Source organism: Salvia hispanica, unplaced genomic scaffold (genome assembly GCF_023119035.1).
Source record: "Salvia hispanica cultivar TCC Black 2014 unplaced genomic scaffold, UniMelb_Shisp_WGS_1.0 HiC_scaffold_516, whole genome shotgun sequence".
Classification (NCBI taxonomy): Eukaryota; Viridiplantae; Streptophyta; class Magnoliopsida; order Lamiales; family Lamiaceae; genus Salvia; species Salvia hispanica.
Window position 1 is genome coordinate 134,441 of NW_025952263.1, and position 16,699 is coordinate 151,139.

Consider the following 16,699-nt stretch of genomic DNA (forward strand, 5'->3'; position numbering starts at 1 on the left):
AAACTTCAAAAAAAAAATTGGCTGAAATTTTAAATTTTTATTCTAACACTGTAGTAACGTACTAAAAGATTCCCCCCTAGTTGACATTAATTTTTATGACAACATATACTTTTATGATAGAGAGATATTGAGATAGAGAGGGACACACATATAAAATTTGGGGTCAGAGAGGGCAGAATGAAATGGCAACCACACAAATTCACATGCATCCTTCATAACTGCATTTTGACTAATAATATTATGAATTAGATTGTAATAACTTAAGATCTAAGATACCTAACAACCATTACTTTAAATTTATATGTCTATTTCTCTTTATAGTTTAGATTTAAATCTTTTAACACTTTTTATTTGGAATTTGAACTCAAACTTTTTTTCAAGGGAAATATATTTTTTCCTGTCCTTAAATAACTTGTTTTTTTTGCTCAAAAAATATTATTTTTCATTTAAACATTTTCCCCAATGAGAGAACCCATTCCCCAAACAATACTTTAAATCTTTTTTTTCTACTTTTTTTCATTTTAGCTTTTTATAAAGAAAAAAAAAAAAACCACACAATCAATAAAATAATCTATGTATAAAACGACATTATTTTACAGTTGAAATTCATGAAACTTATCCCATAAAATGATCTATGTATACTAACAACATTATTTTACAATTGAAATTATCGAATTCTTTTTCATAATTGTAAAGTTTGACTTCTTAGGAAAGTGTAAATTTTAAAAAAATGGTTGGCCATGGGTTGCCATTTCAAACCCCTTTAAATTTCCCCTCAAAAACCCCTAAATTTTATAAACACTAGAAACAAGTGAATCATTAATTAACTCCAACATTGTCCACAATTAGGGCCCTTTTTCTTTACCTAGACCTTAAAATAGTTTTTTTATATTCTTTTTTTTTTTTTCCCCCCAAAATTTAAAAAATCCCAAACTGTGAAATATCCCAATCCAACAAGGCATTGAATTTAATCTATCCTCTATTGAAAAACAAATTGAAATAGGGATAACACCGAGTTTAAGAATTTGCGTGTTATCGATTACAATCGATATAACTCGTATATGCTATACACGAGTTTCAAAAATTTACCAAAGTTTCAAATTTATATAACTTCTATACCCCTCGTGCAACAATTCTAAAACTAACTTCAATTTTAGGCCAAATTGCAAACAAACTAAATGTATGGTTCGTCCCCCAAATTAGGGAAATAATCAGAAAAACCCTAATGATTCGATTTCTTTGCAATATCACAGGGCAAAAAAACTAATCATCTATGTATATTGTTGATTTTTCAACCAATCGATATTGTTTTCTTTATAAATGACTAATCATTTAACTAGGTAAACTTGGATATCTTTTTTTTTGATATTGATATAATCTAACACAAAATTTTTTACCTAGCCTAATTTCTAACAAATATAAACTTCATAATTTTTCTTACAATTTTAAAAATTTTTTTCAATCCTCAACCCCCCAAATTACCTCGATTTTGAATCAAAACCTCTCCCCCACAAAAAAATAGCTCTATTTATGAACGGCATGGATTTTGTGGATATTTTCCAAAGGGGGTAACTACTAGCATAAAAAATGCAAATATATCACTTTCTTAGTTGACCATTTTTTACCGCGACCGAGGCAGTAGTAAAACTCTTGAATTATTTCCATTTCTTTTCTTCTTTTTTCTTACTAAATCAGTTGGACCTTTTAAGAAACAAGCTCACAGAATTATGAGTTTTACTAGGAAGTCATTTTGGACGGGGTTTCCAACTCTTCTCTTCTCTTCTCTTTTTTTTTACTGGGTCGGGCGGCAGCCCGGGCGGGTATCCATCCCCCGTGTCCACCTCATCCCTTTCCCCTTTTTTCTGGGGCCCGGGCATTTGGGTGCCCATAAAAACCCCCCTCCCCCCTCCACCTTTTCATTAAATTCCTCCCATCATTGCCTCTCTCTCTCTCTCTTTTCACTTTTTTTCCATGGGAGAGAGGGAAAAGACTAGAGCAGAAAGCAAGCCTGGAGCTTCCTCAACTACTACCAGGTTGCAATAACACTCAGACACACACGCACACACGCACACACACACATACAAAATGTCACAAAATTTTTTTTTTTTTGTTTTTTGCATGACCCTTTTCTTGTACTAAAAAATTCACATCTACACAATTTTCTTGATTTCACTATTATCACTTACTTATATTATAACATATTAATTCAATTCACACTATGTTTTAGGTTTTTCAAGATCAAATCAAGAAGATGAAAGTCTGCGGCCACCCCTCGCGAATTTGTCCTGACTGGCCTATCCTACCTGAGTTTTTTTTTTTTTATTCGTAAAATTTTTTTTTGACTTGTTGCCTTTTTTTTTTTCCCTTTCTGTGTCTTCTTGCCCTTGAAGACCTTTTCTTGACCTTGTAAGACCCCGGCCGTTCCGGTCTTCTAATCCCCTTCTTTTCGGATCTATGTCAGACTCGTCTGATGACGGACGTATCCGCCTTCTTCCCCTTCCCCGGCCCCGACTCATCTTCCCCCTTCCTTGTCTATCCCTCCGAGCTGTCCACACATTACTGATTTTAAAAAATTTAGAAAAAAATTAACTCGTTTTTGCTTGTAATTAATGTAATTCGAAAATTTTGTGTTTATCGAAAAAAAAATATATATTGATTAACAGTGTATATTCTCGTGGTAGGCCCATGAAATTGAATTATGTTACGAAGGGGCAGAATATCCAAATATAGACATGCTGGGGAAATTTAAAGGGCCCCTCAAAATTTGGTTTTTTTATATTTATGTTGTTGGTCACAAAAAATAGAATTATTCTTCACTAAAAATCTGGTTCAATTAATTTGTCTCTCGTGACTGTTTTCATGTAAAGTCACTAATTAAAAAATTATGATTGGATTCTCCCAAAAAACTTTTTTAGTTTTAAATTTTTTTCATGCACTATTTACTTAATATTTGCTAGGGAAATTATATTCGATTTCTCTGTTAATTTTATCTCTGTATATGGGGCTTAAATAATCAAGAATTGAAAAATAGCTGCACATGCACTTGTTTTTTTCCCTTACTATAAAAAATATAAATGCTAAAACTGCAAGATAATACTTCTGGAATTAATAAAAAAAGTGCAAAAGACAAAGCTTTTTTGGGCGAATTCCCGAAAAAAAGGTCAAAAAAAATTTCAGTAGTGTTATAATTGTTATTGTTTCTTTTGTAAAGTAATAAAAAAAGGGTTTTAGTTTTTTTCCCTTTATATTTTTTCTGAAGAGGAAAAGAAACGTCTGAAAATGGGGGCCCCTTTTTTTATCAGTTTCAACATTTTTTGACATATTCTGCAAATACAGCTTTCTTTGATATTTGGGTCTTCTTGTGATGATGGCTTTTGTATTTATTGAGATTAATACTATTTCAATACTTTAGTTGGGGAAGTTACAATTTCAGCCTTGGATTTACCAATAATTTGAATTTGGATTTACGACATTAATTAAAAAGATTTTGTCAAGAAATTCCAACTACAAAATTATGGTGTTTCCAAGTTGGGCTATGAGAGTAGACAACTTTTTTCCATGTTCAACCACCTTAATTCATATCCTAAATCTATGGCTATGTGGGAGTATCTTGGAACAAGATTTTCTCCATAAATTATTTCTATGAAAATTTGGACAAATTAGTCAAAGTAATAATGGACACTAGAACTAGATTTTGAGCTAGCAATCTTCTACAATGTCCACTAATCCATATACACATATATTGTTATTTGTTAATTAAAGTTCTTCCCATTTGAAAAATCATGTTACATTAATTCACTAGTCAATTAATATATTTGAGGTGAATATTTACCAGTTTAATACGTTTCTCAATCTAACATCAAGTTAGTTAAGTGACCAAATTGGCCTTATTATAAGTTTGGTGAGTGGGTGTTTTTGAATAAGTACTAAATAACAGAATAAAGTGTTTAATTGCAATGATTTAGAGTGATGAGGGTTACAATATTGTAAGTAAATGGGCCCATTTGTGGCAGGCTATTATTCCATCTTTTAGTAACATAGTAACATGGACTTTTCACACCAAATCATTCCTTACAAGACTCTTTTCCAAAAAAGCTACATAATTTTGTCAAGGACACTCTCAATAATGCCTTGCTACATAACAAAAATAAATAAATAAATCACCATGCCTATGTTTTTACATCATATGTGGATGTAACAAAAACATATACCTATATTGTTCTATATAATCGAGTCAAGCATCAATCTTTTTCACTGTAGATCTATAGTCTCTCAACAAACTTTCTAAATTTATATTTATCTTTATATTTTTGAATAAATATATTTTATTCGCAATAACATTCGCTAACGAGCTTTCATAAAATGAGTTCGAACAAGCTAATATCCGAAAAACTCACTAGTGCCTCAATATTTATGGCCCAAATCATACATAAGATGAGACATGGCAATGCACAAGAATATACGACTCAGCAAAAAGAATCAATTATTAAGGTTGAAAAAAATTCTTGTAATTTATAGTACTATCTTCTAAAAATATTCTTGAAAAATAACAACTATGAAATGGGGTATTAAAATTAGTGGGCCTATATAGTTAGGTTCATTCTTGTTTATAAGAGTTATTTTTGCAAAACCTCACTCATAAGCCCAAAGTTCGATTTCGCGATATAAATGGGCTTGCTATCTGATTTTTTGTCCATCCATCTTCAAGCGCTTTTGTTTTGTTTCAAGTATTGTTATTATTACTAGTATATATTTGTGCATATAATGAGTCTTACTAAGATTACTATATGATACAAAATCATTTTATAATAAAAAAGTTACTCACCCCAAAACATTGATATTATAATAGCTTTACAGTCACAAAGTAATTGCAAGGAATTCGCCATAGTTTCCTTCAATGCAGTTAAATTTGTGTTAGCTAAGTATTAGTACTCCACTTTATAAGTTCAGACAGTTTTTTATATGAAAGAATCACGCAAAGAAAGCTCAAAGTATCAACAATAAACAAGTAAAATTAGCGACAAACTGACAATCCATAAGCCCAACAATAAGCTCACAATCCAAAAACCAAAAAAACCACAAGAAAAGAACCTTGTGGCACCCACAGTGACTTTTGCACAAGTATTGACCTCGTCACCTCGCCCAAATCCTGATGTTGTTAAAATTCTTTATCATATATATGTTTACACGAGAAAAGAAAAATTCGGAGCATCAACCTTTCATCGAAATTTTGACACCAAAAAAGTTATTTCTTCTTCAACTCTCAATTGGGATAGAATACAATCTTATTACACATGTCTTGTTGTTAAACTGAGAAGATAAAAAGATTACCTGGTATTATACAACCAAAAGAAAAGAAAGGAAAATTACAAAGTAATAATCTGAACCATAATATCATGTAGAACATAGAGGTCTAAACTTGCTTGTTAAGATCTTTGAAGGGGGCATCGAGCCAAAAGAGAAGACATGTCTTTGGTCGACTGAAAAGACACATAGAGATATTCCATTGTGCACAAGAGTTCAAACATTCAATACACTAGCTGGATCGTTATTTTTATGAAAATTATAATTCAACTCTCACACACTTTATAGTTTATATATACATGTGAATATGAGCTATAGTATCAATATACTATATAGGTAAATGTTAGTAAAATAATAAAAGGGAACAATTACTTATAATTTTCAAATCTTGTTCTGCGTTTGTATTGATGAGTTCTGGTTATAATATCCAACTCTTGATGAAATTGGCTCGATCGAATCGAATCTTATGTTCAATTTAATTTTTGAATCTTGTTATGATAATTGATAAGGTCAAAATAAAAGTATATCTAAATAGGTAGTTGATGAAACTTATATAACTACCTACATAATTAGCATGAAGTTCAGAGAAGAGCCCATTACATAAATGAAAATTTGAGGGCCAAGTTAAAATTCGTTACGCATATAGACTAGATCTAACTAAATAAAATATACTACAACTATATAAGAGAACTCCATCAAATTTTTTTTTAAAAAAAAGTACTACTCCATATATTTGTTTGTCGAAAAATCAGTGTACACGTCATTGTCGTCTTTTATGATCATATATATTCTTTTCTATTTGCCTGAATTTGAAGTAATACTTTTGGTCCAATGAAAATGAAATCTCTAAAATGAAAGGGAATCCTTGACAATTAGTTTTTTGCTTATATAACATGTAGATTAATTTTCACAATTATGTAACTATGACTTTATTGCTCTATACTATGGTTATACATATACATCATAAGAGACCAAGCTAGAACTTCGAAGAAGGAAAGTGATAAAAAAAAAACTCTATAATTTATGGAGCAACTTTCAATGAGTATGAAAGTTGGGATTAAGAAGATATATGCATAGGTTTTTTAAAAAGAATTAGCCTTAATAAATTTATTATCATATAATTCGTCTAATTAATTATGTTTAAATTTTGGCAAATTAAAAACAATGAAAAATGAGTGGTGCTCAATGCCCTATTGGTTCACGAGAGAAAATAAACAAAGGATGTGAAATTGAAGAACAAAAAATTGCTATAATTAAGTGAGTGTCATTTTCTAAATTAAAAGATAGATATAATCCTTTTCCGTCACATCCTCGCGTCCACAACAATATTCTACATTTATATAGCTAGCTATCATAATATCTATATCTAGATATATGTATATAGCTTTCTTAATAACTATATCTACATATATATAAATATGTATGTATGTGTGTGTGATGTTGAGAGAGAGTAGCTCCTTTTCTCGCAATGTCTTTTCTAGAAGGCCATAACCACATTCTTATATATAGAGAACATAAATATACATTTTATCAATTGGGAGTATAATTTAGTGTCCTACCATCTATGTTTGACAACTCGGAGTCCAAATATCACAATAAAACTTGCATGAAATAGCGACATGTAGTTAATTACAGGAATATAATTTATAAATAAAATTTTGTGGTGGTGAAAATTGTATTATATTATAATGGTGGAGGGGTGGAATAGATTAGAGAGATATTGACAGTTGAAAGAATTAGGTCAAACATAGAAAAATAAAATAATTAATGGATTATGATTTATGAATATTCATATGATGACAGCGCAATGGTCTACAATTATTACGCCATTTGCGCATTTGCCTTTGGGCCCTTCTTCTCTCTCTCTGGCCTTTGTTTTCACCATATATATGTTGTACTATGAAATGTTTGGATGTGACTAATTATTTGAATCGATCTTGACCACTTTTTCTAAAATAATTTGAGGAAATACTTATATGATTTGGTTGTTAGACCATCCACAATCGGCTTCTTTTCGGACTGGTCGGAAACCAGCCCTATCCGGCGCCACAAAAGAAAACGATGGTAGCTGCATCCCAATTTATTTTTTCCGATTAAATGATTTTTGCTTTACATTTATTTGTGACCGGGATTGAAGATTTTTATTTATATTTTTAGTACTCCGTATTAAATTTTATTTACATATTCATATTTTATTGTGACTGAAACAAGGTTGAAATATTATGGCCACATTGGAAAGTTGTTATAGCTTTTTAATAAATAATATACACTCCGTCTAAAATTTGTCCATTTTTTTCATTTCCGTCCGTCCTCCAAATTTTGTCCCATTTCACTCTTACCATTTTTTTGCAAGTGGATCTCATATTTATTAACTCATTTCTATTCACATTTTATTATAAAACTAATACTCCGTATATAAAAGTAGGACCTACATTCTGCTAACTTTTTCTACACACTTTTTATTACATTTCTTAATCGTTCAATCAAAGGACAAATTTTGGAGAGGTAGTAGAAGTTATGATTTTCAAGACATTGTCGAGGATGTGTACATATATAGTAAATTAATTTCACATTATTCTAAAAAGTATAGGACTTAACACTTATCATTTGTTATTACCTGTACAAATTTTGATATTTCTACTAGGATAACATTCTAGTCTTGTACATATGGTCATCAATAAGTTAAATAAATAAAATTGAGTTTTAGCCACTTATTATCATTAATACCTAGCTAGCTATTTCACTTTTAACAATGTTGTGTATATTAAAAATGAACACCAATTTACTTCATATACTGTTATAATAGTATATTATTTATTAAGTTGGTGTAAATCGAATTTCGTCTAAGTAGAACAAAGAAATATTCAGAGAACCTAGCTAGTGATAATATTATAAGAACGAAGTACTACTAAATAGATGTTTTTCTGCTATTTAATAATTTCAGTGACAATACATGAATCACATAAAATGGATGTGATTTTCCAGTAAAATAAAAAATGGGAACATGCATATAATTCAAGTTTTCAACCACGCCAATCATGACAGCTTACTCAAATAGTAATATCGAATATTGATGTGAACACGAACTACAAAACATTCAATTATTGATTACAAAATTGCATTGCGTGAGTAAAATTATAGAAGGAATCGTGTAAATAATGCAACAAGAGGATAAGAATATTGGAAAAAGGGCTACTAGTATGCACATTTAAATAAATAAAATGAGTCAATTAACCGTCACATTCTAGTTTCTCTAACGTTAAAGTTGGAATTTTAGAATGTATAGCAAATTTGGCACCCAGGTTTCTCGTAGTCAGTGGGCCTCACCGATCAAGGATGCAGCTCGCGATGTGGTGGACGCGACTTGGTGCAGACACCGTGAGCGCATGCAGTGACAGCACCCACCACATGGCTAGAGAACCGGCTACGCACAACGCTGTATTATTTAATTTAATTTTCCATTTTTCTTTTATATTTCTTGATTTTCCTTTTTATCATTTTCAATTTATTCTATTTTACTAGGTTTTTCACACTTCCTTGTTTTTTGTTTTATTTTCTTTATTTTATTTTCTGTCTTCGTTTCTTATATTAAAATAATACTATTACTGTCAGTAATTTTAATTTTATACTATCAATCATTTAATTGTAGTATTTTTTAAAGATAATTAAATTAATTTTTAATTATATACTACTTCCATCCTTTATACTACTCGTCCCGAAAATTTGATATATATTATCATTTCGGTCCGTCTTTGAAAATTTGATACACTTCACTTTTACTATTTTTTGTAGTGACCATATTCCACTAACTCATTCCTACTCACATTTTATTATAAAACTAGTACTTTAAAAGTAGGACCCACATCCCACTAACTTTTTTAACTCACTTTCCATTACATTTTTTAAAACCCGTGATGAGTCAAAGTGTAGCAAATTTTGGGAGATGGAGGTAGTAACTAATAGCCTTTTTCTGTCCATTCACATATATGGGTCTGTTTCAATTTTTGGTAATATATTGTACTACTAGTAAATTTTTTTCTAGTTGTCTCCCCTTATTTTTTTTTCTATTTATCCTATTTATTTGCTTTCAGTCAATAATAATTTCATCATTTTTCTCTATCATTCTTTATGACAAGATGAAGTTTGGAGATTTTTCTATGGTAGAAAAAAATTGGAGAATTTTCAAAATTAAGTAGTTGCTACTTGCTTATATGGCACGCAAGTGCAAGATTTTTTAATTTTTCTACATTAAATGCCCTAATGGATATTCTAGACTGATCTGTCATTTATATATTTGTGCAAGGCGATATTTTGCCGGTTCAAAATTTCCACTTAATTATGTAAATAATGATCTTAGGCTATGTAAATATAATTGAAATATCATATGGTGATATCGAAGTGTAGAAGTCTAGAAAACTAGGTCTGAAAATTCAAAGTAAATGACTCTTTCCCATATTCACACATTGATTAGGAAATATAACTTCATTACATTAATTGCTAGTGGTTTACAAGATCTAATTCAAGATTTATAAAGTGTGACCTGCATAAATGTCTATATATTATTGGAGTCCATTGTTTGCGACCACTCTCTAAAAAAATATAGTTTGCTCCCCTTTTACTATAGATAGACCATGACTTTTTTGCACTTTTTGACTAAATTTTATGGCGATAACGTGAGGTAATTTTCATGCTCATTGTTAGGAGTATTTTATAAAACAAAAAAAATTAATTCATTTAAATAGTCATTCATTTCATTTACTTAGTTTGTAGTACATCCTTTCAATTTTATAGAGACTCATTTATTTTACGTATATATTCGATTTTCGACTATGTAACTTTACACTACAAAAAACTTATATTTTAGGGACACAAAAATTATGAGGCTAGGACACAAAAGAAAATGTCTTTATGTGAGGGCAATTATCTTAAATATTTTACTTTTTACTTTATTTGTGTCTCCTAATTTTAATTGAGACACTAACAATAATGACATTTTATAGAGCATTTGTGGTATAATTAGACGCACAAATTAGCGTTTTTAATAGTAGGATTAATTAAAAAGTGTCCTTATCTGATTTTTTAATTGTAGTGTTACAAAATTAAGATGGAACTAATTAAAATATTGGAAAAGGCGAGAAGGGATCGATCAATCGTGTGAAAAGTTGTCCATTCCATATTTTGAACTTTAAATGCACCAAATGTCAAATTATTAGTATTATTTTGAAAAATATTTATCCATATTTAATGCTTTTTTTCTTTCTCTTCTAGTAAGGAAAATGACATTAAATGTTATACACCCTCTAATAAAAAGCACTTAGCCAAAAAAGTCAACTTTCTTCATGGCATAAATTTTTTGTAGCTCCCTTTTAATCCTAAAGCGTTACACACGCCACCCCCAACCCCCACCCACACCACCTAACCTATTTTATGTACATTAAAACACCATTTTCAAATTTCAAATACATTTTATATCACCCAAATTCTCACTCATAACATGATACTATGTCATATCTTCATCGTCACATATTCTATAAACTAGTATAGTATATGATATATTACATACATCTATTTAATGACAACAAGTCAACAACCTCCAAATAAAAAAATAAATAAAAATAAAACTACTATACTATAAATGCAAGATCTCCTTTAGTCCTTTGACATTTATACCTCTCTCTCTCTCCTCCCTTTCCCTCTATTTATTATAGAGAAATTCCCAACTCTCTTCAATATTCACCACTCTCATTCATATTTCCTCAAACAAAACACACACACACACATGGTTGTAATATCTCAAAATCCAACCATGAAAATCGAAAAAATAAGAGACGACATTGATCTTCCAATCATAAACCTCTTAAACAAATCCGAAGCCATGAAAGAGATGGTGAGAGCTTGTGAGGAATATGGTTTCTTCAAAGTGATCAACCATGGCGTGCCGCAGGAGATAATTTCCCAAGTGGAGGAAGAAGCCGCGGGCTTCTTCGCGATGCCCGGCCCGGAAAAGATGCGGGCCGGGCCAACCTATGGATTCAAAAACATAGGGGTGAAGGGCGATGTGGGAGAAGTTGAATATCTCATTTTTCAACCCAACTCCTCCCCCTTCTTGATTCAAAGCGATGAATCCAATAAATTTAGGTACTTTTCTAATCTCGTCTTTCGATTTTATTTTATTTTATTTTATTTGTTTGTATGTTTGTTATTGACACAACGTGCTTGATTAGAAAATTTATGCCAAGTCATGTTAGCTAGACTTATGGCGATAGAATGAAATTCATAAACTAAAACACTAATTTAAGGATCCAATATTTTTAGAGAATTATCTATGAATTATGATAAATACTTAGTAGTGTTTTTAGTATATATCACGTGATTGGTGTAAAATTTATGGATCGGAAAATGTTTTCAGTTAGAATGATCGTGATAAATTTGATGAAATAAAATACGAGACAATCGGAAAAAATTTGGGGACGAAGATATGGAACCATGCATGTTTCTAGGGTTAAGATTGATCGTGAAAAGTGCATCTTTTTGTTTCTGTCACTTATTAACTGTTGATATGTCATAGTCTAGTATTTCTATGTTTGAGTGTTAAGGAGTAGCAAAATTGCACAATTTTGTGCGCTAATAATATTGTTTTAATAATTGGAAATAATTCAAGAATCTAGTACTATCATTCAATCCTGATTTTTGGAAGAAAACTGTACGATCAGCCATCGTCAGACCTTTTTATGTAGACAACCTTATCTAGTTGCTGTCTAAAAAAGGTCAACTACTATTTATATTTTATCATAATACATGCATGGTACATGTATTTCAATTTTATGATATTATTATTAAACTATAGATTATGAAATGATGTTTAAACAAATTTAAAATTATGAGTAACTACATTTTTTTGACTTGTATGATTAAATATATTTTAGAATTAAAAGAAATTGAGCAAGTACACATTATTTTTGGTTTGTTTAAGGAAGAGGATTAATCATAGGAAGAATTCTTTTCAACGAGGGCCCTTTTCACGTGGATTTAGATATCAGAACCAGTAATATTGATTTCTTTTGAATTATGCTTGTCATTATGACAATTAATTGATTATCTAACAAAACTGAAAAGTAGGCATTATTTAAATACTAATTGCTATTAGTGGCATATTGTGATGTGCATTTAGTGGTCACGCTAAATCTCCCGTATCAATTAAAAATGATATAATTGTCTTAAAGTGGAAATTCTTATTAATTTAAATATATCGGTTGTTTGTTGATATGATTATAGAATATTAGAATAGCACCTGACATCTCACATCCATATAATTCAATTAAGATCACTTTCACCTTTTTATTCTTTACTCGTCCATTTAATTCAATAATTCAAATAGTTACTTGTGCTTTGATATATATCTTTGACCAAATAACAAAGATTTCAAGCATGATAAAACAAATACTATTGCATTAGCAAATTATAGCCATGAGTATAAAAAAATGAAAAATGAGTAAGGATCAATAAATGGATTGATATGATGATACAGTGCTAATAGCTACTGTTATAACACGAGCAAAGTAGAGTAAAATTGACAAAACACAACGTCTAGTCAAATCATAAAGATTTTTATATTAATTAGAGAAACTTCCCATATGTCGGGAAATGCAAATCATAATTTTATTTATATTTGTATTCTACAAATCTGACCGTTTTTACCATAACAAGTAACCTCTCTTTTAAATGCCAATCTTCACGAATCTACTTCACATTCCCAGAGTCAGCAGAGAGACAACTATATTAGGAAAAAAAAAATATTAATTTAACGTACGAATTTAAGAATTTTCTTAATACATGTGAAAAAAAGTCAAAGTGGCACTATATATATGTACTAATGTACAAGTACATATGGTTTCTAGGCCAACCCTAATTAATGGCACATGATCATATATGTCATAAATTTTTATATATCTACGACTATGCTTTAACTGAATGATCATTTTTTCCTAGTCATCACTAATTTTAAACCACAAAATTTTGGTCATTGACCATCAGCTCAGCAATAAATGCCTACGTGGAAGCAGTGAGGAAGCTGGCATGTGAACTATTGGATCTGTTGATGGAAGGGTTGCTCGGTTCCACCCCGAACCCTACCACGTCATCAATGCTGAGTAGGCTAATCAACGATAGTGAGAGTGACTCGGTACTCAGGGTCAATCATTACCCGCCCGTTGATGTTAGCACCGACTCGCCAAGGATCGGATTTGGGGAGCATACCGATCCTCAGATCATCACCCTTCTCCGATCCAATGGAGTCAAGGGCCTCCAAATTTCAATTGAGGACGGGGTGTGGATTCCGGTCAACCCCCGCCCCGAGTCGTCCTTCTGCATCAATGTGGGTGACCTGTTGCAGGTGACTCATCGCGCACACTATCATTTTATATTTTAAATTAATTATTCCTCTTTGCTATCATTAGTTATTAAACACGATCTTTTCTTTCATAAAAATTATACTTCATGAAAAATAGGCTTATTTTTTTATTTTGAACCGTCTATCACAATTAGTATCTATCTATTTATAGTAACATTTTTTCAATTTTTATCTTCTACATTTCAAATGTCTTTCTATAAAAAAAAAATTGTGATTTCAATTTCAAACGTCTAATAATTTTAAATGGGATTATAACTAATGTAATGCCCGGCCGAGAATCGGCTAAATAAAAAATACTACTCCATAAGTTACAAAAATAAATTAACTCTAAAAGGAATAAAATAGTGAATTTTGATTTGAGTTTGTTAATTTTTGTTATTTTGGTAGGTCTATAAAAAAACTGGGCTCTTTCCATTTATGAATACTGTGACAGCACATATTAGGCGACCTACAAAATTGTGCATGATAGATTACACTGTTGGAATATATGAATGAATAGTTAATTGCAAATTGCAAAAGATGAAGTGAATGTTGAGCACCGTACATGTGATGGGGGTGTAGAAAGCCTTTTTTTACTCAGAGTTTTCAGTGCTGAATTCATCAGTGGGGTTGCTGTACTAGGGTTTACAGTTAGGGTTCAGTCACTTACTTAGTTTTCAACTTTACTACTCACTCCTCCGTATAACAATTGGATAATGGCACGGGATTTTAGGAAAAAAAATAGTACTATATTTATACTGATGTGAGAGATGAGTTTTTCCAAAAAAAGAAAATGTGACATTTTTTATGGGACAAATTTAAAAGGAAAATATGTCATCTGTTATGAGATAGAGGGAGAGGGAGTACTATATTCAAATTAATCTTTTTTTTTGTAATGTATTGAATTAGGTAATGACGAATGGGAGATTTGTGAGTGTGAAGCACAGAGTGACGGTGCAGCCGTGCGAATCGAGAATGTCAATAGCATACTTCGCCGCTCCGCCGCTGCATGCCACCGTGAGCTGCCTGCCGGGGGTGGCGGCGACGGCGCCGATGTATAGAAGCTTCAGCTGGGGGGAATACAAGCAAGCTGCTTATATGCAGAGGCTTGGCGACACTCGCCTCAATCTCTTCGCCTTGTAAAACAAGACTTGCTTCATTAGGGTTTTATCTGATGGGCTTTTTGGTACTTTTATGTTCTTGCTGCCATGAATTTTAATCTTATTTGGTTCTTATAAAATTATAGAAGATAAATAGCATGTCTCATTCTATATTCTAAAACTGAAAAATATGAAGCACTCTCTTAGGGAAAATTGAATCGTAATTGACAAGTATAAAGCCATATATGTATTGGTCTAGCCCATTGTTGAATAAAGTTACAAGAATCAATTATGGCCCAAAGAAGATATTGGGCTGATACGCTTATCAAAGCCCATATCCATAAATGAGCCCATCTCATGGTTGTTGGATATCATTGAGGAAAAATTACTGGGCTTCTATAATCATATACGTGCCCGTTCGGTTGCCGCTACTCCACCGGACTCAATCTCAGTCACTGGATTATCCAGCGTTCGGTTACCATGACAGAGCCTATCACTCGGCCCGCCGGCCCGCGTCTCTTTTATCACGGCCCGCATTGACCGACTGTTTTTTACTCTAATCTCGTGACTATCCATCTGGGCCTAACCCCTGCGACTAAAATTGTCGCATCTCTCTTCTCTCCCACCTCTGCTTCACCCCGCTGTGCACCGCCAACTATACAACAAATTATTTTGATCGATTTATTCTGTGGTCGGGTATGAATTGTTATCGGCAGCCGATGTGCACTATTTCCTAGTATGAAAAGAAGGGCTCTGCAAAATTTGGGAAAATGGGTAGTCATGTTAATTAAATTAAATTAAATATTTAAGTTTGGGGAATGGTGATGGAGGAGGTGGTGAAAATTAAATAATTAAATAAATACTAATGCTTGTGCTATAATTATGCTTTTATATTTTGTATAGGCAGTAATCCTTTTCCACTATATGCAAATCTTATTCAATTGTCTTAAATTTATCAAATCAACCGAACAGTAATCTAAAATCTAATATTAAAATAATCCTAGATAAAGCCCGTCCTCCTCTTGTCCTATATTGCATCCACTATTATTTTATACAATAAACCGAACAGGCACTACGTATACACCTACCTACCTACCTACCTATATTTATTGAAGGGATGTTATCTTAGTTTAGTAGTATCACAACACATGCAATTTGCTTAAGGGTCGATTGTATTTACACAATTTTTTTTATATTTTATTCGGGGGCAATTGCCAAATAAATTATATGATGATCAAATTCTTACATTATACTTTTCAAAATCTGAAAAATAAATCATGAAATTTGAGATTTTCACAATTATTCCATTCTTTTTTTTTTCCTGACGATTTACGTGCTGATGTGCCAGCCGATTTAAAATACGGAGTGTTCGTCCAAACACCAATATCTAATTAAGTTTGAAAGGACGTTTTGTTCACGTATTTTAAACCATTGCCATATGATCAGCGCGTAATTCGAAAAAAAAAGTGATTAATGTGGAAATTTTAAAGTATGTGATTTATTGTCCTATATTCATAGTTCAAACGAGGCTGTTTAAATACTCCACGACGAATATTTCTTCAAAATTTTCACATAATAAACAGTACTAACTACAGTATATAAAATAACCGAAACCAGCTAATTAAGTGGAAAAGAAGAGAATTTCCAGGGTGAAGAAGATTCTCCTGGCAGCTAAGATATTTTTCTTGTCCAGTTGTCCTCAAACAGAGGTTAAAAAAATTATACTAGAAAATTGAAATAAAATAATATAGATGCAGAAATTTAATGCTCTAATATAGTCTAATTCAGTTAATAGATCACGTAAGCAGTGATACCACTACTGAGACAATATTCCACTAATCCCAATTGTCATTTACAGTAATTAAGTACTTGTTCTCTTATCATTGACCACTTGTTCTATTTAACA

At 31.4% G+C, this 16,699-nt stretch overlaps 1 protein-coding gene across 1 annotated transcript; it reads left to right on the forward strand.

Annotated features, from left to right (window-relative positions):
* The first annotated feature begins 10,830 nt into the window (after positions 1-10,830).
* On the forward strand, positions 10,831-14,884 carry LOC125199486 (gibberellin 2-beta-dioxygenase 4-like). The gene is made up of 3 exons (XM_048097473.1): positions 10,831-11,442; positions 13,339-13,696; positions 14,603-14,884. The coding sequence occupies exons 1-3, from the start codon at positions 11,084-11,086 to the stop codon at positions 14,834-14,836; spliced, it is 951 nt and encodes a 316-aa protein (XP_047953430.1). The 5' UTR covers positions 10,831-11,083; the 3' UTR covers positions 14,837-14,884.
* The last annotated feature ends 1,815 nt before the right edge of the window (positions 14,885-16,699 follow it).

Coding starts and splice junctions, on each gene's coding strand:
- LOC125199486 (XM_048097473.1), top strand. CDS start 11,084: ATGGTTGTAATATCTCAAAATCCAACCATGAAAATCGAAAAAATAAGA. Junction 11,443..13,338: donor GATGAATCCAATAAATTTAG/GTACTTTTCTAA, acceptor ATTGACCATCAG/CTCAGCAATAAATGCCTACG. Junction 13,697..14,602: donor ATGTGGGTGACCTGTTGCAG/GTGACTCATCGC, acceptor GTATTGAATTAG/GTAATGACGAATGGGAGATT.